We start from the raw sequence: 23,024 nt of genomic DNA, 5'->3' as shown, positions 1-23,024 counted from the left end.
CAGGGGGGCGAAGACATGTGGTTTCATATTCACTATAGTGCTTGTGACATTAATCAGAAATAGTTTTGCGTCAAGTCTTCCATGCATGTTAAAAATACCCCTTCAGATCCTGAACTATAATACAAATCGTGTTCGAGCTTGCTACTGTCATTTTGTTTTTCAACGCGTTAACAGTACTTAAATCATTTTAACAAACTGAATAATGATATTTTGGACATTATTTGAAAAAAAAATCAAACAATTTTGATTCGGAATTTATTTTGGTCAAAAAGTTTGTTTTGCGCATTTTATTCAAAAATTTTGCTTGTTTGCGAAAAATGGAATTTTACTCAGAAACCAACAAAGATAGGTCCATAATTATATTTAGCTTTTATGAAGCACTTGTTTTGTTGCGTCGATTGCCACTTTTTTCAGTGTTTTATCTCAAATAGTTCGCGAGTTATGAGTGTTTTAGAAAACGGTTCCCCCACTGCTTTCCCCCTCCCCCGGGGATGTCGACCACCCAGGGGGGCGACGACATGTGGTTTCATAATCACCATCGTGCCTGTAACAATAATCAGAAATAATATTGCGTCAGCCTTTCCATGTATGCTCAACCCCCTTCAGATCCTGGACTAATAACTAAAACTTTATCACGCGCGGAGGCTATTTATAAATCCTAGAGAAGTTTCGACAAAATTCGAAATGCTTCTCGTATTTTCTTTTTATTCCATTCACAAATATTATCTGGGGACCATATACTTCAGTCGAATGTTAGGGGGTTGTATGTACATTACAAGAAACTATTTACAAGTTACGTTACTAAGATAATTTTAGATGAAAAATAATGGAATAAACGCCAAATTTAGGTAGATTACAACAAATTAATCATGAGAATAATTACTATTTACAGAATTTGTAACAATATTTATGAATAAGCAAAGACGTACTTCTAATAATAGTTTTTACGTTAACACCCACCTGTATGTACGTCGGAACTTATTCGCTCCATCCATAAGTGCAGTGATCCAGAATAATTGAGTGTTGCCAACAGGAGCCAGGAAAACCAATACTGGTGCAAGGAAAATGAGAATGACGTCAGAGCTACTCGGAAAGGAAGCTGGTCTTCAACTGGAACTACTGCGGATGATTCTTTTTCGACGATGTTCTGCACGACTGAATGCAACGATAAAATTCATTCACGAGTTTAATTAGTAAGAAACGTTTGGCAGCAATATTGGATGAGAAGGATGCTAGAATCTTAGCTGGTTAATGAATAGAGAAGGAAAAAGCTTTAAGCACTCTAAAGCGGATGCAGGATAAGCCGTGTAGTCGCAGGCTGACAAACAAACAAACATGCGAAAATAATACAAGCATATCGCTAAAATGGTGTGAACCTTAGAGTAGGAATTAGTAAATGTAGGGGAACTAGTCCAATCATTGGCTAAATAAAAGCTTGGGCAAAGAGCTCAAGTCACGTGACTCAAAAACGACGAATGTTTGACACGATTTGCGGGAAACTAGCAAAGGAGGCCTGATTTCCTCCAATGATTTGCTTTAAAATGTATCACGTGCCTCGGGGTCTTTCCTTCACGAATGAAAGTTTTCACTCCCCCATTTATTCCCTTCCCAATGGTATGAACTATGGAACGTGAAGACCCTTTTTAAACTGTGACAGATTACTTTAATCTTCTTGAACAAAAATGCAATGTTAAATGAGCGCAAACTCGAAAAGAAAAACATTTAATGGCATATAATAAGCGGAAATTTAAATTCAAACTGTGCACTTCATTTCGTTTAAGTAGAACGGAGGATAGTACTTATATTTACCTTTTTTAGTTTAAGGTTTTTTAGTAAATAATGGGAAGTGGCAGAATAATTACAAATACAAATGGAGAGGTCGCGAAATTCAATCAATGGCTAAATTTATTAGCATATACTTTTATACGTTTGATCGCATAGAAGAAAGACAAATTTAATTCAAAATTTATATTTCGTTTCTTCTAAGTACAATTGAGGGATAATTCATATATTCACTCTTTTAACTTAAGCTTTGTAGTAAAAATTGAAAGTGGTTGATTAATTATAACTACAAATAGATAAGTCGCAAGATTCAATTTACGACTTGTAAAAGAAAGAAAAATGAATTGCATAGTTCTCTTTAAGAAACATAGTTTTATTGAGACATAGTAATAAAAAGTAACCCTGAAAAACTGAGAAAAAAAAAATATGTAAAACAACAAAAATGTGTTTTTCTAATGTTAGTTTTCTTTGTTTGTTTAAAAAAAAAATTAGCATATACTTTATATAATTTGCATCAAAAAACGAAGAGAAAATTTATACACATATGCAGAAATATTAATACTATTTATTCAGTTAAAAGTCGTGGAAACAAAATCAACATTGCGGGCAAAACAAGTCGATTTTTTAAAAAATTTTGATCCAAATCCAAAATTCGTGCTATTGAAACTATAGGTTTGAAATTTAGTGAATAAGCTGGGGGAAAAAATCAAAATTTTGCTGTAGTTAACACCAGCTTATTTTGTCTCAATTGGTATGTACTGTAAAGAAACACATTTTGACATTTCATCCGAAGAAATACCTTCTCTATTGCTTCTATTGGAGGTTGAGCAAACTGGCTGTATTTCTCTAAGCATTTCATCTCTCTCATTTTACAACTAAACTTTTTCTGGGATAAAACTCGAGCTAAAAGAAAAACTTCATGGTGTCCTTCATTACGCAAACAACTTCCGTTGCATGTTAAAATTAAAGTTTCATTTTTTGCTAAATATTCATCAAAAATAAACATTTCATTGACAAAAAAGAAAGATGAATTTTCGAAGTAAACTCACACAAGAAAACACGCGACGCTTTTTTTTTTGTTTTTTTTGTTTTTTTTTAATGATTGGAAGAAAATCATCCCTGCATTCTGCATTGTAATGTGTACTTTCACATTGAGTGTTTCTGTGAACTTAAGATTAAATGCTTGTGAATAAAGTCATTCTTACTCATAGTAAAAGTATAAGTTTAACCCATTAAAATTTATATACAAATTAATTTTTGAAGATTTCAAAAATATTTTGGGCTTAGTACGGACATTTTTTGAATACCGTATTTGGGGCTATACAATGTCAGAACTATGAAGAATAGTAAAACTGAACATTTTATAAATTTGTCACTTTTTCTTTAAGTGGGAAAAAAGGAATAAGAGAAAATATTTTGATTTCAGAAAAACATTTTAAAATGAATTTGTGGTTGGAAAACATGTCAAAGAATTGCCTCTACTTGAACAGAATCACAAATGAAAATAAATAGAGAAATAAATTTGTTCACTATTAAAACTTATGAATGTCTTTTAAAAACAACTTATGGTTTTTATGTGCCAGAAAAATTAGGTTAAACGTTTTTGAAAAATCTTTAACATGGCGCAGAAAACAAATTAGCATAAATTACAAGTAAAACCTTCAAATATAACTATAATTCGAAAAGTTTTTTTTTTTTTTTTTTTTAACAAACAGCTGAGCTGAGCCCGAATTTTTTTAACTTTGAGATAAACTTTATATACTGGTAACTATTAACCCAATTTTGCAAATTATTGTAACTAAAATATCATTTTCTTCTATTCTACATTTGCTTTTTCTCCAATACGGAAAAAGTATTTCATGGGGTAAATTTAACATCTCACAGTATGCGTTCATGTTTCAATCAATAGATGGCAGCACTACAATTCTCGTTAATATCATAGTTATTAGCAAAAGCATAAGAGGATACTTTTGAATCTATCCATAATACATGTTTTCTCAGTGCGGAGGAGGGGGGGGGGGGAATGAAAAATTGCATGATTATTGCCAAACAAAATTTTAAACTTTCTTAAGTTTTAATGAGCTGCAAAATCGGTCAATTTTTTCCGCACACAACCACAACTTTCTTATTTTCAGAAAATACTGAAAATAGATGTGTGGAAAACAGTCTTCTCTCATTGATTCAATGGCTAAAAAGTGAGTCAAAAATCATTAGTTTTCATCACAAAGCTACAAAAAAGTTAGGGGAGCAAGCAAAAAAAGTGCAGAAACCAATGCAAATTGTAAGTATATAAAATGGAGAATACACGTGTAGCAAAATACAATGCAGCCAAAAGATGCAAAAATAATTTGTATGAGAATTTTAAGTCCTTTAAACGGTAAAAAAGGGCAATGACGAAATACGCCTCGTTTGGAAATGATATAGGATGATTAATAAGTCGTTTTCACACCTGTGTTGTGTTGTATAAATGCGAAAACGTTAAGTTGAAGAAAGTTTTCCACAATAAGGGTACATGAGGTCTGACATTATGATGTCTAACAAAAAGGAATCACCTATTACAGCAGCGTGTGATATGACATGAGGCTCAGAGTCTCGTCTGTTCTAACCACTTAACTAAATTGCCTGTAATATGGTCTTTCTCGAACGAAAATGTTGTTCTTTCGACTGCTATTTTTTCGCTAAACCAAAAACACGTCTGATATCACTTTGTAAACTGAATCGGGCCTCGTCAGTGAGCAGCAGTTGTCTCCAACGACTTTGATTCAAAGCTCAATGTCGTCACCGAAGGGTTCTGGGTTAGATGCCAGCCGGTCAAAGATGCTTCGTGTTTTTTTAATGGTGACTAGTAGGGTTTCCATTCCCGCGCCGAATTCAGTCCCGCGTGATTTCGGGATTCGAGAGAGCAAATCCCGCGGGATCCCGCGAGAATGAATTGATTTTTCTAAAAGTTAAACTTTAGTGTCAAATAGAAAAATTTGTGCTTTTTAGGAATGGTAACTTTTGTTACTTGAACTAATAGTTTTCTCGAATTCTATTTGTAGCATACTGCAAAGTCACATACCAATTAGCCACTATCATTTGGTATGCGAAATTGCGCCCTCCGCTTTGTATGGGATAGGAAGGGATTTTTGCTCAAAAAATAATGTAATTGGTGAAAACGTGTGCCATATGGTTCCACTGCAGTTGGTTTTTACAGAGTTTAAATAATTGTAGACATTTAGTAAAGCATCTCCATAAAGTTCCTCACGTTCTAAAAGTAGATTTTTCTTTTCTTATGGGAGTCATGCTTGGCTTTTGCACAAGAACTGCAAATTTCGACAAAAACGATATCTATTATAAATGTACACTATTTTTATTGTGTTTTTAAAGGGTAAATCCATCTTTCATCCTATGAGACACAAAGTTTCTCCTGCTCTTCTTGCTGAAATACGAGGAAGGTGATTCAAATTTAAAATGATGCTTGTGAAAATATTCGTTTTATGAGCGGCAAAAGTTTGAAAATGCTTTCATGGAAAATCTTTACGGGACTGGAAATATTGCGGGATTTTGCTCTCAATCCCGCGGGATTAATCCCGCTAAATATAATGCGGAAACCCGCGGGATTCGGGATTGGAAACCCTATGTTGCACGTTCAATATGTCGTGGTAACTAAATCCTCCAAGTGAATCGATAACTCTGGGGGGTGCTGGACCAGAGATTGCTCGACTTCTGTTCCAGATAAAAGACAGAGTTGTCTTCTGGGCCCCTTCCAACCGGTTAAACTACAAAAAGTGGCAGGCACGGGGTAACGTGGAATATAATATGTTAACAGAAAACAGACCGTTGGTCTACGTGCATACATACATATCTGATGAAGCCTATTTCGGATGACGTGCGATCCTCGCCCTTTTATCTAACGAAACTGTCTTTGCAGCTGAGTAGCATGATTGTTCTGTCTTGACAAGCTGATAAAGGGATTTAACGATTGTCATTTGCTGTGATAACAAGTGCACGATCTTGTTCTGATTCATGTATCATAATTCCAGTTTCTTAGAATCGACTACAGTCTTGCAAAGCTGCTGAAAGGGTTTAGCGATCTTCCTTTGCTGTGATAACAAGTGGACGATCTTGTTCTGATTCATGCGTCATATTTCCAGTTTCTTAGAATCGACCAGTCTTGCAAAGCTGCTGAAAGGATTTTGCGATCGTCCTTTGCTGTGATAACAAGTGAACGATCTTGTTCTAATTATGTCTCGTTTTTCCAGTTTCTTGGAATCGACTACAGTTTCGTGAAGCTGCTAAAAGGATTTATTAATCGTCATTTGCTGTGATAACGAGTGGACGATCTTGTTCTGATTCATGCCTCACATTTAAAGTTTCTTTTAATTGACTAGTCTTGTAATGGCAATTCTTGTCCCTCTAACATTGTCTGCTGCACTTCTTCATGTTTGCCCTGATTCCTCTCTTCCAATAATCCGCCGCAGGTCGTGGATTCAGGTACATCACGTTGTCCTGGCATTTTCGAGTTACATTTTTTCTAAACAAAAGCTGTACGGTTGAATTGCACCACTCAGATCAATACCACACATCTAGAATCTCCAGTGTTGTTTTGCTCAGATTGTAAAAAAAGATGCTTCTGCGAAATCGATATTTCTACTCTTATTACTTCTTCCGCTTTTTGACGTCAGAAACGTTGATTTCCAAGTCAAGTTTTATTTTTAAGTTTTCTGCCGCGCTTTAAAGCATGAAAGTTCATTGAACATTAGATTTCGGAAAATTATTTTGCACAGTTTTGTTAAAATCAAGTGCCCTTCTCATTTTTTTGAGCATTGTAGTTAGTCAAATTTGAAATTTCTGCGGCCTTCATCTCTACTTTCTTACAAAATATTTCCTTTTAAAACTTACTTGAATTTGATGCTAAATTATATAACTTTCAAAAACAACTGGAAATTTTCATTCTTGTTTTCGCAAATCTACTGCTCTCTTTTGACTGTTTGATTGATTAAAACCGATAACGCAGAAATAAAGAAAGGAGTTAGAATTGCATTTTTTCCATTTATTTCTTTTTATTTCATATAATTTATGAGAAAATTAAGTAGGGGATCCGGGCCGATGATTATTTTTCAAAAGAGCAGGAAGGGAAAGGGCCTTTATGTATTGGAGAGGAGGGGAAGTGTCTGCACGGGAAAAGTTATGCTTGATTAGTTTTGAAAGAAGTTATTTTTCTAGGTTCATGGACAGGTCTAGGTTAGACAAATTAAAATAAGAAATACAAATTACCTTTCATTTGAGGAATTGGTTCTAAACCTTCTATGACTTTCTTAGCTGAAAATGGAGACCCTAAAAAGATAATTAAAGATTCAACTCAAAAGTTTTGGTTGTTTAAAAGTTGTATCAATGGTGTTCAAAAAACATTAAAAAAAAAAAAAAACTTTTTCAAAAATATTTCCAGTAGTAGTATTGAAGTCAGTTTCTTTTTTACAAAAAATATTTTTATTTCATTCTTTTTAGAACAAATATAGTCGATCAAAGATGTGGAACCTACACTATATGACCAAAAATATTGGGACACTTTCAAAAATTCAGATTTTTACGGATTTTTCGAGAAATAGAAGACAAAGTGTCCTGTAATTTTTTTCACATAAAATGTATACTCCAGCTGTCATTTTTCAATAAAAATTAAGTCAACTATTCATTTAGAGGACCAGCAACAAATTGAGAAAACAAAAAAGGTTTTTGATGATTTTTCATTGTAAATAGCTAGGAATAAGCTATAAATTTCAGAAAAAAGTTGACATACTATCTGGAATTTAAATATCTGGAATTTATTTTTATATTTTCGGGAAAGTATCCCTCATATCCACGGAAATATAAGCATTTCTTTCAAAAATACAATTTTTTTTTTTCAAAGGTTTTCGGCTCATATAACGCAGAGTTTTCCGTCAAACGTTGCAAAACTTTCAGAATGTTTGACAGCATATTAGAGAAATATAACAATATAATTTGAAGCAAAAATATTGAAAATTCAATGAAATACGAACGTTAAAGCAATGAATTTTTCACTGTTCATGCGCGAAAGATAGCAATTTGTAACTTTCATAATCCAAAGCTCAGATAGATCCTGCAACTCATAAGAAAATTCCACCTCAATATATTTAAACTTTAAAAAGCTATCAGCCATCTTATGAGTCAAATTTCTATAATTCTTGGATAGGCGTCGAATGGTAAGGGGTCGTTCGCAAACTGGCAACAATTTCCTCTTATCATAGCAGAGTGATTCATGATAAGAACGGATTATTGGCGAACGATCCCTCACGAGTCATCGTCTATCCAAGAATTATTAAAATTCGGCTCATTAGATCACTGATAACTTTTTTCTTTTTAAAGACATCAAGTTGCATTTTTTTAATGAGTTGTAGGATATATCAGGGCTTCCGATTATGAAAGTTGTAAACTGCTATCTTTCGCGCATGCGCAGTGAAATATTAATTGCTTTAAACGTTCATATTTCAGTGAATTTTCGATATTTTAACTGCAAATTTTATTATTATGTTTTTCTGATATGCTGTCAAACATTTTGAAAGTTTAGTAACGTTTGACGGAAAACTGCGCGTGATATGAGCCGAAAACCTTAGAAATTTTTTTTTTGTATTTTTGAAAGAAATGCTTTATCTCCGTGGGTATAAGAGACACTTTCACGAAAAGATAAAAATAAATTCTAGATAGTTTTTTAATTTATTTCTAAAATTTATAGCTTATTACCAGCTATTTACAATAAAAAATGATCAAAAACCTTTTTTTGTTTCCTCAATTTGTTGCTGGTTCGCTAAATGAATAGTAAACTTAGTTTTTACTGGAAAATGACAGCTGGTATACCTTATATGTGAAAAAATTACAGAGCAATAGGTCTTTTATTTCTTGAGAAATCCGTACAAATGTGAATTTTTGAAAGTGTCCCAATACTTTTGATCATATAGTGTAAATCAGACTACAGTCAACCCTCGTTTATCGCGGTTAATTAGTTCCAGACTTCACCGCGATAACTGAATTTCCGCGAAGTAGGATTCTGTATTTATAAACCGAATATTTTCCTTATTAGAGCACATAAAACTTCAATAGGTTTTTAAAATAGAGCACCCTAGACATAAAACAGCACCCTTATTAGCCACCATTAAATTTGTAGTATTCAATATATTGCACAAAATAATACACTAGTTATTACACACTACTACTAATCGATGAAAATTAATTGCCAGTTAGTGACCGTATGTACCCCCGTATTTCCTCAACATTCATCCTCATTAAAGGTATTATTACGTATACAACTTACAAAGCTAGTACATTGTTGAACACCATCTGCACTACAGATGTATTTATCCCCTAGTAATAATACAGTGATTTATACTTTTCAGTTAGTGCTTAACGGTAAAAATGAGATAGCGATTCCCTTCACTTTCTTCGGAGATTTTATACCTCCACTCCCTCGACTAGTACAACTACAGCCCCTCAAAAGAGCTCACCTTACTTAAAAGACATACTTTGTTATTCTAATGTAAGTAAACGGCTTTAAAAGCTTTGTTAGTAAAAAGCTTATACGACCGCATAAAAAAGGTTGATTACTATATTTGAAAAAAAAAAAAAAACCTAGAAAAAACCGCGATGTAGTGAAGCCGCGAAAATCGAAGCGCGAAGTAGCGAGGGACGACTGTATCCCGTATCCATTAAAAAGAGAATCAGCGAAATCGGTTCACCAAGAAGTCCGTTACGAACGGACAGACAAGCAATACATACCTGGGGTATGAGCTAATAACCACCTCCTTTTGAAGTCAATTAAAAAGAGGGCTGGGAGGTGCTACAAAAATCGTGGTTTTGTGAAGACTCTATTTACGATAAAAGTTATAATATTTAATTTATTAACGCTATTTCACTTATTTTTGCACTAAAAATGGCCTTACCTTTTATTTCTCATTTTTTATTTGTTTTTAATCTCCAAACCAATTGTTTTCTATAATTCCCTAATATAGAATGCATATAGTATAGCAAAACGTTGCTTAAAAAACTAATTGTAAAAATTGTATATAATATAACATTTATTCAGTAAATTGCCAACCCAGTGCTTCGGTCACTCGTCTGGTCTGTGCTAATTCTATATCCGTCTTCTTCTTTTTCGGCACTACAGCCTAGGGCATGCTAAGACCGTCTCAATCAGTTTCCTCCATCCCGCCCTGTCAGAAACAGATTTCCTCTATGCACTGAGGCCAACAGTTTTTAAGTCTTTTTCGGCACAGTCGAGCCATCTGGTTGGTGGGCGGTCCGGCGGCCCCTCTAATCTATATTAGCTACCAGTTTGTTTGGCACTCTTCGTTAAGAGGTTTTCCACCTCCAGTTCAGTCACTTCCTAAGCCGGGCTGATGAGTGCTAATAAGAACGAAACTGCAGTCCTCGGCTGGAATTGACTGAGCTGGCGGTGTTTTTCACGTAATAAAACATTTGTTCACTGTTTCTCTAACAGATGGCAGCACTAAAATACTCAGTGATTATTTTTGGAGTTTTGTTATTGTTATTTTTTCGAAAACACAGCCAGAAATCGGACCTTGAAATTTCAGCGACATATTTCTCTTGAACAGGACAGTCGAATTTTGCCAAACAATTCCGAAAACTCAGCTCTTTTTAATGCAAATTCGTATTTTATTATGTTGATGCACTGCACTGCGTAGAAGATGCATACAGACATGAAAAAAAAAAAAACTTTAGAATAAAATGCCAAATTTGGAGGAACTGTTTTTCGTAAGTCCTCTAACTACTCTGAGCAAACTGTTCAGTGAAAAAAAATGTGTTGCATATACAAGCAAATAAGTGGATCCTATTTCAGTGCTCTTCAAATTATGGTGCCCACATCCACGGATCCATAGAAAACCGTTCATTAATTAGACCTTGTTGGTGGAAAATCTTTCACCAATGAAGGGCCCGTGCCAAGCACTCATGGACTTCTTTGCGTCCAAGACCCCGAAGTTTTACTGCTTAGATAAAAGACATGCAAGAAGATACAGATGGATATTTATTTGAGGGCTAACAATAAGCTACAATTTCTGTAAGCCATTTCCTTTCTGACCATTAACCAAAGTAAGAACTTTACTGGTTATCTTATTCAATTAAAAGTATAATTAGTATTGTGAAGCTGGCTAAAAATATTGTGTAACTCAGTCAAATTGAAATAAGGAAGATTTTCTCACACATTGATCCAAAAAAATATATCATGGCTTTTTAATTCAACACTATCTTTTATTTTAGCGCTTAAAAAATACGTTACACAAATGAGAGTCAACTCTGGAGAAATGCTACCGGGTTCACTGCTCACCTGGTATGATGTTGAATTTTCCGTCTTGCCCGGATGATATGACGGCGATGTCTCCCACTTTCTTGAAGATCGACTGTCGACCCTTCTCGGTGTCGTCCCGTATCCTATCGACAGGAAGGCAGAAGAGGGTGATGGGCAGCATGCACGCACTGTATGCCATCAGAATGTAGCACACCCATTCCCACGACAGGCCTGCGTCGTATCCGTACTGCCAGACAGAAAATAATTATAATAAATTAGAATACAACTTAACAAAAAATTAAAACTGAATATCTTCCCCTCTCTCCTAAATGTATTAAGAATAGTAGACAGAAGTTCCCACCTTAGGGCAGGGGGGGGGGTCCATGACTCAGACTGCGCCATTGAAATTTTTAGGGGCGAGGGGGTATACTTTTTTTGGGGGGTCTTCATGATATTTAGGGTGCTTTGTTCATAGAAGAGTGGGCACCCCTGCAGTAGAACCTCTCAATAAGGAACACTAAGTGGACTGGACATATTGTCTCTAAAACGGAGATGTCCCTTCGGAGACATTTGATTTGATGAATGCAGTGAGTTGACTCAGTATGTAGTTTTATAATAAACGTAAACTATTAACATTTAAGATTAAAGACTCAAAATATATGTTAAATAAGATTCACAATTATTTAAATTTCTAAGTTTATAAACATTATAACTAACATTTAATCAATCATTTGGAAATGGAAAGTTTGGCAGCATGCAGATTTTTTTTTTTTTTTGAAGTGTAATTCACTACATGGATTTGATTTATGCCATGTAATTTATGAATGCAATACGACTAAATTACCAATTATGCAGTGTTCCATTTCAGGTCTTATATACAAAGTTTATTAGTTGCTGTGAATTCGTATGCATAGCAAAGAAACATTGGATTGAACAAAGCTTTTGTATTTTATTTCATATTTCAACATTTTTAAAAACACTTCCAGGAATCAAAACAATGAGCATTTAATTCTCCGCGTAAAAGCATTTTAGTGTGAAATCTGGCCCTGAAAACATGAGTTAATTTATCTAATTATTCAATTTATTGACTAAATGCTTGATTTGCTAAATGTAAATAAAGGATAATGAATTTAAGACAGTTGTAATCCAAATGAATTAAACACGCAATGAAGAAATTCTATTCGTTAATTTATTCCTGATGTAAATATAATACTTTCTTTGAAGGTATCAATTACACGAAACGCGCTAGATAGTCAGTCAATTGTAACTTTTGTTTCATCTACGCTACTTGAATATTAATTACTGAAGAAAATGAAAATTATTAAAACCGATCAAAAGTTGCCGACAGGCTTTTTTTCGTTTCTCCCCAAAAATAGCTGTTTTTTTTTTGGATGCAATAATGTGCCGATTCTGCAAACTTCAATAGACCGAACTGCCCAATTATCCAAACTCTTACCATTTCTCTCATATTTTTTTCCAAATGACCAAGCACGTTTGAAAACATTTTTCCTGTGTATAGGTGAATAAAGGCTTTGGATTATGAGGAAAGAGAGTACAAGACAACGGAATTTAACAGCAGCATGCCTTCTTAGTCTGGATAAAGCATGAATGAAAATTGAGCACACACAATTACCTTTGAAATCTATACACTGAAAACTGTCTACAACAATACTGTTGGGACCTAAAAAAAATTCGTAACAGACAGGTTATCGTTATAGCAGTTTGATTATTCGTGCTGACATTTTGCTGGGGGCCAAAAAAAAAAAAGTTATAGACAGATTATCGTTATAGACAGTATCGTTATACACATATTTCACTTTAGTTATTTATTGTCCACTTTATTCCATCAAAATAAACATTTCTTGCACTAAAATATGTATTGCATTCCAACCGTTCATTTCATTTAACAATAACAATAATTTGTGGCGGATAGGTATTTAGTGAGATCAAAGTGTGTGACCTACGATGACGGACATTCTCATCTATGTGTAAATGTTACACAAGACCGGAAAGCTCTACGGGAAACTTTAGTGCTTTAACTTTGCATTTCTACAGTAATTAAGGCCGGTTTTTATGAAAATCATCAAATATATTTCAAGACAATCAAGATTTGAATGTAAAAATAGCGGTTCTTATAAATCCATGCAAGTACAAACCTTTGTTAAAATAAATATGGAAGCAGACGCTGTAAATGCGCCACTGTATAATGTTATCACTGTAGAACGTCGGTTCGGAAACAAATTGGCAATCTAGAAAATAAAAGAGTAATTACCAGTTACTATTTATTTGATTCAAATAGTTTTCAATGAATGCAGTAAAGGTATAAAATTCTCCGTAGTAATAATTAGTGAATATTCTTATAAATGAGAATTTTAGAAAATATTTCCCTCAGTCTTAATTTCAATAGTATCACAACATAGCACAGATAATATCGAGAAGTAGGTAATAAATGTAAATGATTAACTTTACAACAACAAAAAAGAAAAGTATGATTTTGTAAAAACTGAGAAGCAAAATGACATAATGCAATTCCAAGTACAAATTAAAAAGACAAAAAAAAAAAAAAAAATTATAAATAGTCGTCGTTGACAAGGGAAGTTTAATTTCTTCAAATGAGGTAAGATTCCCCCCAAATCCAGATCGAATACAGTTGAACAAAGTTGGATGGTTTCAGTTCAACCAACAATGCTGAGAGATGGCGTAACGACATAAATCTCAACTTTGGACGCAATTTTCAAGTCCTTTCAAACAGAATTTAAGATCACACTTAATTTGTCCTATATAAAATAAACGCATTCATAAGAAATTATAGTGTAAATACTTTGCTTATCGAATTACCGAAGCTTTATAAAAACCGATTTTTCTTTTTTTTTTTTTTGACTTCTCTGCGTCCTGTAGTTCCTAATATATTGATAAGGCTTCTGACAAGTTTGCAACATATTTGATTATTGTATATTTTCCCCCTTCTTACCAGCAATTCTTCATTGTACTGTTAAGAGACGTACTGTTAACGTACTTTTTCAAATATTGCTATTGGTTTTAATTCTGACTTGAAATTATCACCATCTTGCTCTCGTTAAGTGTAATATGAATATTAGTGTGGTGTACCAGTATGGGCATTATAAATATTGCCTTTTGACTTTTACAAGTCAAGAACAGAATTATGGTACAACAAGATATCTCGTCCTACCTCATTTTAGGGTTACCAGACATCTGAGTTTCATACCACCGTCCGAATTAATCTTAAAAGCTGTCTGAACTTGAGGCTTGTAATCCGCAAATGAGTTTTTTTTTTTAAACTGAGACAGAAAAATTTCACTAAGAGTAATCCTCCTTGCACCAGAGTTTTCACGTGAAAATGAATGTCTAGCTTCATAAATGATACAAACTAGCATTTAAAAAGTGGCAAATTCACCCCGAATATGACAAAAATTACCCCAACTGACAGTACTTTCTTTTTAAAACTCGTCGATGCTTGCTTTCTGAACCTCTACTGGCGAACTAGGATGTTAAAGTAAATAATGATCTTTTTGCAAATACCTTCAGTTAAATGGTTAAAATGTAGTTAAGCTCGGCATTTAGATTTGTAATTTGAGCATTTTGAATCCCCTTTTGTTGTCAAAAGTATAGCATCTTAGTCAGTACTTTAAATTTTAAGCTCACTTTTATATGAACAAGGTGTACGCAAGCAAAATTTAATTTCACTGGTTTAAAAGAAAACTTTAAATCAGTGTAGATTAATACCATACACGCTTTTTGGTGTACATTATGGCCAGGGCCACCAAGACCCAACGTGGGCCTTTTGTCGTTTTGGTCACCCGCCATAAAATTGTAACCCCCCTCCCCTCATAAAATTGAAAAACTTATACAATGTCAGCGGCACTTCTCCAAGGTCCGGGCTCCTAGTTTCCGACCAGGCTGACGTGGCCTCTCGTCGACCCTCATGATGGCTGAATAATTAGATGGGATTCCGTTCGTTTTTTTTCTCCCATGATTGTGCAAAAGATACAAAAAAGGACTCAAGAAGACTTTTTCAAACCCACCCATCTTCATGCTCAAATCGTTTACTGATGCCACTCTTACTCATGCATGTAAAATCACAGGCTATCGAACACATCAGTTGTCACACGAAGTTCATCAGCTACCGTGTTCTCAACCATAAAACATATTCACAACCGTGGCTGTGAGATAAAAGTATTGTTGACAGAACATGCGTGTGTAAAACTAATAGGAAAGTAAGTAATTCGCAATGTCGAAAGATGATTGTTCCAGTTTGCCGAAGAGTAGTGTCAGGGTCGATTCGAACAGCTTGAGACAAGTGAAGCTCTTCATCGACAATAGGTGTGGCCTTGAAGAGCATTTCAAGCTGAGGTAACGCGGTATAAGCAGTTCAAGTTTGATTTTCTTAAATGTTACACGGTTTTTGTATAACAATTATTGTGCCTACGGGCCATTCCACGGAAAAGGGTAATTGCACGTGAAGCTTCGTACTAAAGATAATAATTTAAAAGGATAATGAACATAATTTTGTTGCTTAAGAAATTACAAATGTATTCTTAACTTCGACTTCTTAAGTAAAACATTTTGTCATTACTATTAATATTATTCCTTTTTTTATTAAATACTAGTGGTACCCACAAGACTTTGCCCGTAGTTAACAATTAAAAGGTCATTCGGTTCGCCTGTATATTTACAAATAATGGATGACGAATTTCCCGCCCATTGACTATGTTCATTCGCTCTCCCATTTCACGTCGTGATAATTTCGTAATTTACTCGTCCATCTTATGATAGTTAAGTTCTCTTTCTCCGGAAAATGTTCTTAAAATTGAAATAGAAAAAGAACAAAACCAAATTTTCGAAAAATCGCTTCGAGGTGCACACCTCCATGCTGCAAACTAACTTTGTGCCAAATTTCATGAAAATCGGCCGAACGGTCTAGGCGCTATGCGCGTCACAGACATCCAGAAATCCAGATATCTAGACATCCAGACATCCTGACAGAGAGGCTTTGAGCTTTATAATTAGTAAAGATAGGAATCGTCACGTGCTGGACAAAATGACCGTTTTCAGTGGAATGGCTATATAGGGGAATATGGGGCAAAGTCAAATAGCGGGGAAAAGTGAAATAGCGAAATATTTGCTCTGCTTTTAGTGCGACCTATCTGGTAATATTTTAACCATGTAGTAATAAATGCAGTCTATTCCAGTCAAGAAAAAATTACCTCTGAAAATTATAGAATATGAAAATTTTAGGAAAACTTTTTTTCCAAGAAATAAAACAAACTGTTTTGGATTGCACAAGATTGTTATCCTACCAAATTTATTAAAATTGGAAAAGATGCGGTAAAACCATTTGTTGGTTTAATATGAAATGACGCTTGCAGATTCCTTATATGAATTAAAAATTTATACTAAGTAAATTACACATCATGTTTTCGCATTGCTAACATTCAAAATCTTCAACACTAATATTCGCTCATTTTAATGGTGCAATGGATGTAATGTGTGTATCGATATTTGTATTACAATCAAATGTAGGGGAATGTGGGGTAAAGTGAAATAGCTGGGTAAAGTGAAATGGTGAAATATTTACTCTGCTTTTAGCGCCACCTATCTAGTTATATAGTCTATTACTGGATCCAGACTAAAAAATTATTCAAAATAGCGTGGACATATTATATAATCGTCTATATGTACAATTTAGCATTGAATAATATTTATTTAAGAACTCTTTAATAATTTTTTACACTCCAAATAATTTTATGCATGATGTCTGAATTTGGTTTTATGATTTTCTTTTTTTTTCTCTGGTAAAATGGTATTTTCAAAATAATAATTTTAAAAAATTTTAATTTTCTTTTCACTTAGCAGGCGATTTTTTTCTGACTTAGTTCAGACGAATTTTTTTGGCAATAAAAAATTTTAAATTTGTTTAAACGCAAAATCATGAAAAAAAAATCACTTTTCAATTTTTTTCGTATTGTTCCACCACTTCAAAAAATTCGAAAAAACTCCTGAGTGTAGAGGCGTATAAAAGACATTTTCTGACAAAATTTGGTGAGTGACACTTTTCAGAAAAGCATTGAAAAAAAAAATAATTAAATTTTATTTCCGTCGCCAAAAATTGCTTTTCGTTTAAAAATCATGAATTTTCATGTATTTTATGCCTAAGAATAAGTAAAAAAAATACCATTCATTAATTTTGAATTTTATTATAAAAAAATTAAAATCGAAAAAACAGGTTTTTTGTTTTTGAAAAACTCGACGGTTGTTTGAGATAAAGAGCTGAAAATTTGTCTAAATTATTTTTATACGACACCAAATGATCCCCCAAGTGCGAGTCGAAAAAAACTGCAAAGGGCAGATTTAACATAGAAACCCGGCTAGGGCCTTTGCAGTCCTCTTGCGCATTACTTTCTTATTCAAAACATTCGACCCATTATAAATGTTTTGTATGTAAACAAATAAAATCAAACTGGTGACACTATAAATAATTTGATTAATACCTGCATGTTAGCAAGGCGTAGTGGAACGCCGGCGAGGCACCAAAGAATTAAGGCTGGGAATATCAGGTAGGACGTTTCTGAAAATAAGAAATGATAAATTTTAAAAATCTGCATTGTGTGTGTTTTACAGAAACTAGCACAATAAATTTTAACATACATATTGCAAAAATAAATTCAGAAAGATTGTTATTAATAAACTAGAAAATCGCCCTTTAAGGTGTGACGGGTGAAAAACGCATCTGCACTTGAACGAAGCAATTGCCTATTTGGTGAGAGTTTGATAGTTGAAATTTTAACCTTAAAGCCAGTGGATGAACCCTAAACTCCAGTAGATAGCGTTCATTGTTGACCACTTTTTCTTTCCTTCGTTCTCCTAAAATTAGTCTTACCAGTAAAACAGTTAGTTACCGGGTCTAGTTCAGCCTTGTCAAAATAAAGCATTTCCCTGCATGTGAAACATTGCCACGAAATATTATTAAATTATCATGCTGTGGCGCGAGTTTCATTGTTGGTGACGTCAGAGAGTTACTCACTCAGTGAATTCGCTATTATATATATTTATATGAGGTTATGAGACCCTTCCACGGCTACTACTACCATCTCTTGCCCCGAAACAAATGAGGGTTTGTCCAATCATTCGTAATAGTTATGTCTAAACAAGGGCACCCAATGTCAGATCACGGGAGGTCATTGTGACCTTCCAAAAGTTTCCTTACTCGGCAAATGTTTTCTGTTAATTCGGCCAAATTATCATCATTTGGCAAAATTTGGAGTTCTATTCGGCAAAATTATCATCATTCGGCGAAATTTGGAGTTCTATTCGGAAAATTGAGAATTTCCGCTCTCCCAAAAAGTTAAGCCCCCTTTTTTTACTGTACATATGGGACCTTATTTTCAATGCCAGATGTACACGAAGAATATAAGGAGCAAGTAATATATTCTTCAATAAAACGTAAACGGTATAATTCACTTCAAAGTGTACACCTTGAAATCAATATTCAAGTTATATACAATTTATCATTAAAATAGCGCAAAAAAAAAAGGCCTAAGCGAAGTTGTAAGTGAAAAACACTCTATTTGCACAAACATAAAATACTTCAGTGTCTCAGTAATAATTAGGAAAAAGATGTTATACTTAAAATGTATTAAGCATATAAGTACTAGAGTCTCCAATCAAGAAAATAAATGTGGTTGAAAGATTTAGTTTACAGCCTGCATTTCTACAATCTGCGTCAAAAATTACTTCTTCATACATATCACATAAAAATATGCACCTCAAAATCACCAAGCTAAAATTTGTAGCTATGTAACAGCTATTTGTAGTATGTAACAACTTTTCGAGTTCATTAACACTACTTTATTAAGCTGAAGCAAAACAGCGAAAACCAATTTTACCCACGATAGAATCTGCATCAACTCGACAAATCTCTCAAACTAATTTCAAAGTGTGAAAAGTTAAATGAAAAAAAAAACAGTATAACTGACGTTCGTGCAGAGCTATCCTCCCCTAAAACCAGATAGGGCGTTACATTCATAATTTTTATCGCTAATAAGGCAGAAAACAGTTCAAAAGAAGAATAATTAGGTAAACGCAGAAGAAAATTATCAGTTATATGAGACAGTAATTATAGTGGACGAATGGATTGATTTCTTCTAATGCCTGCCTTAAGGGGATTTTTTTTTAACCAGTTTAGTGAGTAATCTTCCTTAATTTCTGGGGAGGCAAAGTCGGTTTAGCGCGTCTGGTACACGGAAGGATAAACGCAATGCCGATAAAGTAGACCTTGAAAGAACTAAGTTAGCTTTTATTTTCGACTTAATTAAATATGACCTCCCGTAAAATATTTAATACAACCAATATCTTTGTATCTGTACATCTGTCTATTGAAATATATCCAATCTAACTCTAGATTTATTAAATCCTTCTATATTTATCAATCTATATCAAGCTATTTATCTCTAATCTCCAATGTGTATCAATCTGTAGATATCTGTATAAATATTAATTTTAACAAATCATTTTCCACACCTAATTTCTCTATATCTCTGTCTCTGTACTTATTTCTATAACTATCAATCTTTGTACATATATCTCTGTTTCTATCTATCTCTACAGTTATTTATATTAATCAATGCGTATCTATCTAACTCTACATTCATCTATCTCTATGCCTATCTATCCATATCTATCTAAGTAAATATTATATTCAATAAAACACTGTATTTTCATGCATCTATATATATAATCAAATAAGAAGTCGCGTGTGTGTGCTTTCATGGGTGTTTTTGTGACGCGCTTCTCATAAAAACGATAGCCTAGAAATATGAAATTTAATATACAGGTACAGGTTTACAACGTTGTGCGCCCTGGAGCTCCATTTTGATACACGGATTATTAAAAAAAAAAAACTTATACAATGTTTTATGTGGTTTTTGCCACTTTTCCACCCACAGACACGGAACTAATCGCGCCAGAGAAAATTTTAACCCGAGTGTAGATATCCCAATTTTTAAAAAAACTATTGCACGTTTTTTTCAGATTTCTTATAAATTTTGACTAAAGAAACAAACTGTTCACTGTTTACGTGCAGTGATAGCAGATTAAGAAACTTTGAAATTTAATTAATATTTTAATGACGATATTGCCAGCACTGAAAATTATTAGTATTTATTTCGGAATTCACAAACCCTTCTTGGGTTCCTCATTAATACTTAAGCACAAACATCATCTAGACCAGGGATTCTCAACCAATGGGGCAATTACTCTAAAAGTGGGACACGAGCACAACGAAGAAAAATGTAAAAAATTGATTAACTTACTGAAAGAAAGGCGAAACGAAATACATCTTCACTATTAAGTGAAATTAACTTGATTTTTAACGTCAATACGACATCTTAATTTTATCGTTATTGTTTGCTTTGAATCTCGTATACAATAGCATTGTCCGTATCATAATGGAACATCCGGGACTTCATTATAGAGTTAATGTTGTTATTTACATGTAAGCAATCAAGTTCTGTTCTGATAAATTTCGGATAATTGTGCAATGTAAAATATAAAAGTAAAACTAGAATAATTATTATAATTGTCGTATGACAAACATTTGTCATAAAATGGCTTTTATGAATCAACACAGTACATTTAGCTATTTAACAAAAGAATTGAGTAAAAACATATTGAAATAAACTGAAAGCTCTTATTTAATTGAAAAACAATATTTAGCTTTAAAACATGTTTCTACTTAAGGTTATACTGCAGTTTTAGCGTCAACATACTTACATGCATTATTACAGTTGAATTCCGTTAATATGTAATGTCAAAAATCTACGAATTTGTTCGTATTAGCCGTTATTCGTAACAACCGTGAATGAGTGAAACTGAAAAAACGAAGAAATGCTTACCTATATTTAAAAAACATCCCTACAATTACACACATTGTAATCTAACTATTATCACATTCAGAAAAAAAAATCATCTATTTCTTATAAATGAATGTTTTTCGAGAATATTGAAAAAGGAAAATGATAATCGAAAATCGTGGAATAGGTTGTAATTCACGATGGAAGATGAACAGTTTTATCTCCGAGTGAATTGAAATGTTCACAGATAAACAAATGAACGGGCTTTATTTTCTATGTGAAGTATTTAATATTTTCTTCTCTTTACAAATTGAGACTTCTACTACTTAACAAAGTGATGAACAATTTCTAAAAAAGAAAATAACAATAGCAAGAACATTTTAAGTAAAGAGGTCAGAAGTTTTTGTTCGTCTTAGCCGAGACTTTAAATTTAATGTACGTATTATACGCGGAATTTTTAATGTAATTAGATAGCAAACGGAACTTGACGAACAAAATGATCATTTTAGCCGTGGTTTCGTATTAAACGTGATCGTATTAAGAGAGCTCAACTGTATTTATATTACTACTTTTTGAGGAGGTCTAGGGGAACGATGAAGATAATGATTGAAAATTGGGTCGTGGATGCCAAAAGGTTGATACACGCTGATATAGGCAAAGCTTTTAGTAAATGTTTTTGATTTAACCTTTAAATTGAATTTCTATGTTAAAAACTTCTTAAAAGAGTTGTTAAAACTAAAAAACGGCTTTTAAATCTTTAATCATGAAATAATAAAAGTGGGCTTACCTTTTGTTGTAACAGAAAGAAGAATAGTGCCAACAGATATCAGGCAGCTGAAAGGGGGAAAAGAAAGTTTTAATACTTTGAGAGTTACATAAAGAAACTTGCACGTTGCGATACGCTCCAACCCTCTCACATACACGTATGGATATATGTATTTATACATTGCCATAAGAATAGTGAAAATATTTATGTCATATAAGTTTCGCAGGATAGTATGTGGAAATGCAATTCTGTCGTTAAAATTTTCTTTCAAAGTTTTGAATAAATATCGAAAAATTATAATAGCGAGTTTTGTAAAAAAAAAAAAAAAGTATGGGGGTTTTAGTATTACATTCCTATTTATTACATTAAACTTTAATTTGCCCTTAACATTAATAACAAACGTAAAATGTGTGTCAACTACATACCGTCTCCTCTCCTGCTCTTGAAAATATATGTAAATTAGTGAAGTTCTATTCAGAAGTTCTTTGCGGAAAACGAGATATAGATAGTAATGCATAAAGCCTAAATACATTTAAACGTCTAAAATAACATTTTAATGAAAATAATAAAAGCACTAACTAAAAATACTACATATAATACAAACTGGGTCATTCCTAGAAAATGTCAACACTTTTTCACGCACGTGACTGTTCGTATATTTCATTTAAGAGTAATAATTTTAAAAGATAATGACGAAATTTTTTGCTTAAGAAATTACATATACGTTTATGATTTGCTAAGCAGAAAAAATTGTTCATTAATATTTTAAAATATTATTTTTAATGAGATATATGAGGTGTCACGTGCGAGACAAAATCACCGTTTGCCATACGTTTTTAAGTCATTCCAAAATAAAAAGTGTCCTTTTTTTCTACATTTAATCATTCTACGATGTCTAAAAGAAAGTAAATATAGCAAAATCATTCTTTTTGTTTCAAATAAATACATTTTTAGCATGTTTTATTTTTAATCAACAATGAAACTTCTCTTTTTATCAACTATGCTTTGCATGCAGTGTACAAATTTTCCGTCCCGGATCGAGAAAAAAAATAAACGGTTTTAAAGAAAATATGTGGATATGGCAATTTGGGCATGAGTCAAATTTTCATAACTTTTGTCTCGTGGCGCAAGGAATAAAAGGCAATTAGGTGGTGCAGTGCCGTGTGTGAATAGTAAGAGCGGCAATTTACGGAAATTCATTATTTTATTTTTATAAGATTCGTCTCGATCAGATCAGTGTGGTCTTGCATAATAATGTTTCAGAATAATGTATTTTCTATTGACAGTCACTGGAATATAGTTTTCCGAT

The 23,024-nt window shown here is 33.2% G+C and overlaps 1 protein-coding gene across 1 annotated transcript in view; it reads right to left on the bottom strand.

Moving 5' to 3' along the window:
• The window catches only part of LOC129226068 (equilibrative nucleobase transporter 1-like), a 130,865-nt gene that overhangs the window by 13,534 nt on the left and 94,307 nt on the right, over positions 1 to 23,024 (bottom strand). The window contains exons 3-8 of the mRNA XM_054860652.1: positions 21,737 to 21,783; positions 17,590 to 17,666; positions 13,237 to 13,329; positions 11,120 to 11,327; positions 7,042 to 7,101; positions 961 to 1,155 (exon numbers count right to left, since the gene is read on the bottom strand). Coding sequence (XP_054716627.1) covers positions 961 to 1,155; positions 7,042 to 7,101; positions 11,120 to 11,327; positions 13,237 to 13,329; positions 17,590 to 17,666; positions 21,737 to 21,783 — 680 coding nt within the window. The remainder of the gene's footprint in view (positions 1 to 960; positions 1,156 to 7,041; positions 7,102 to 11,119; positions 11,328 to 13,236; positions 13,330 to 17,589; positions 17,667 to 21,736; positions 21,784 to 23,024) is intronic.

The sequence above is a fragment of the Uloborus diversus genome, chromosome 7 (assembly GCF_026930045.1).
Source record: "Uloborus diversus isolate 005 chromosome 7, Udiv.v.3.1, whole genome shotgun sequence".
NCBI classification, from domain to species: Eukaryota; Metazoa; Arthropoda; class Arachnida; order Araneae; family Uloboridae; genus Uloborus; species Uloborus diversus.
Note: the sequence above shows the minus strand (reverse complement) of the source record. Positions and strands in the feature narration are given on the sequence as shown.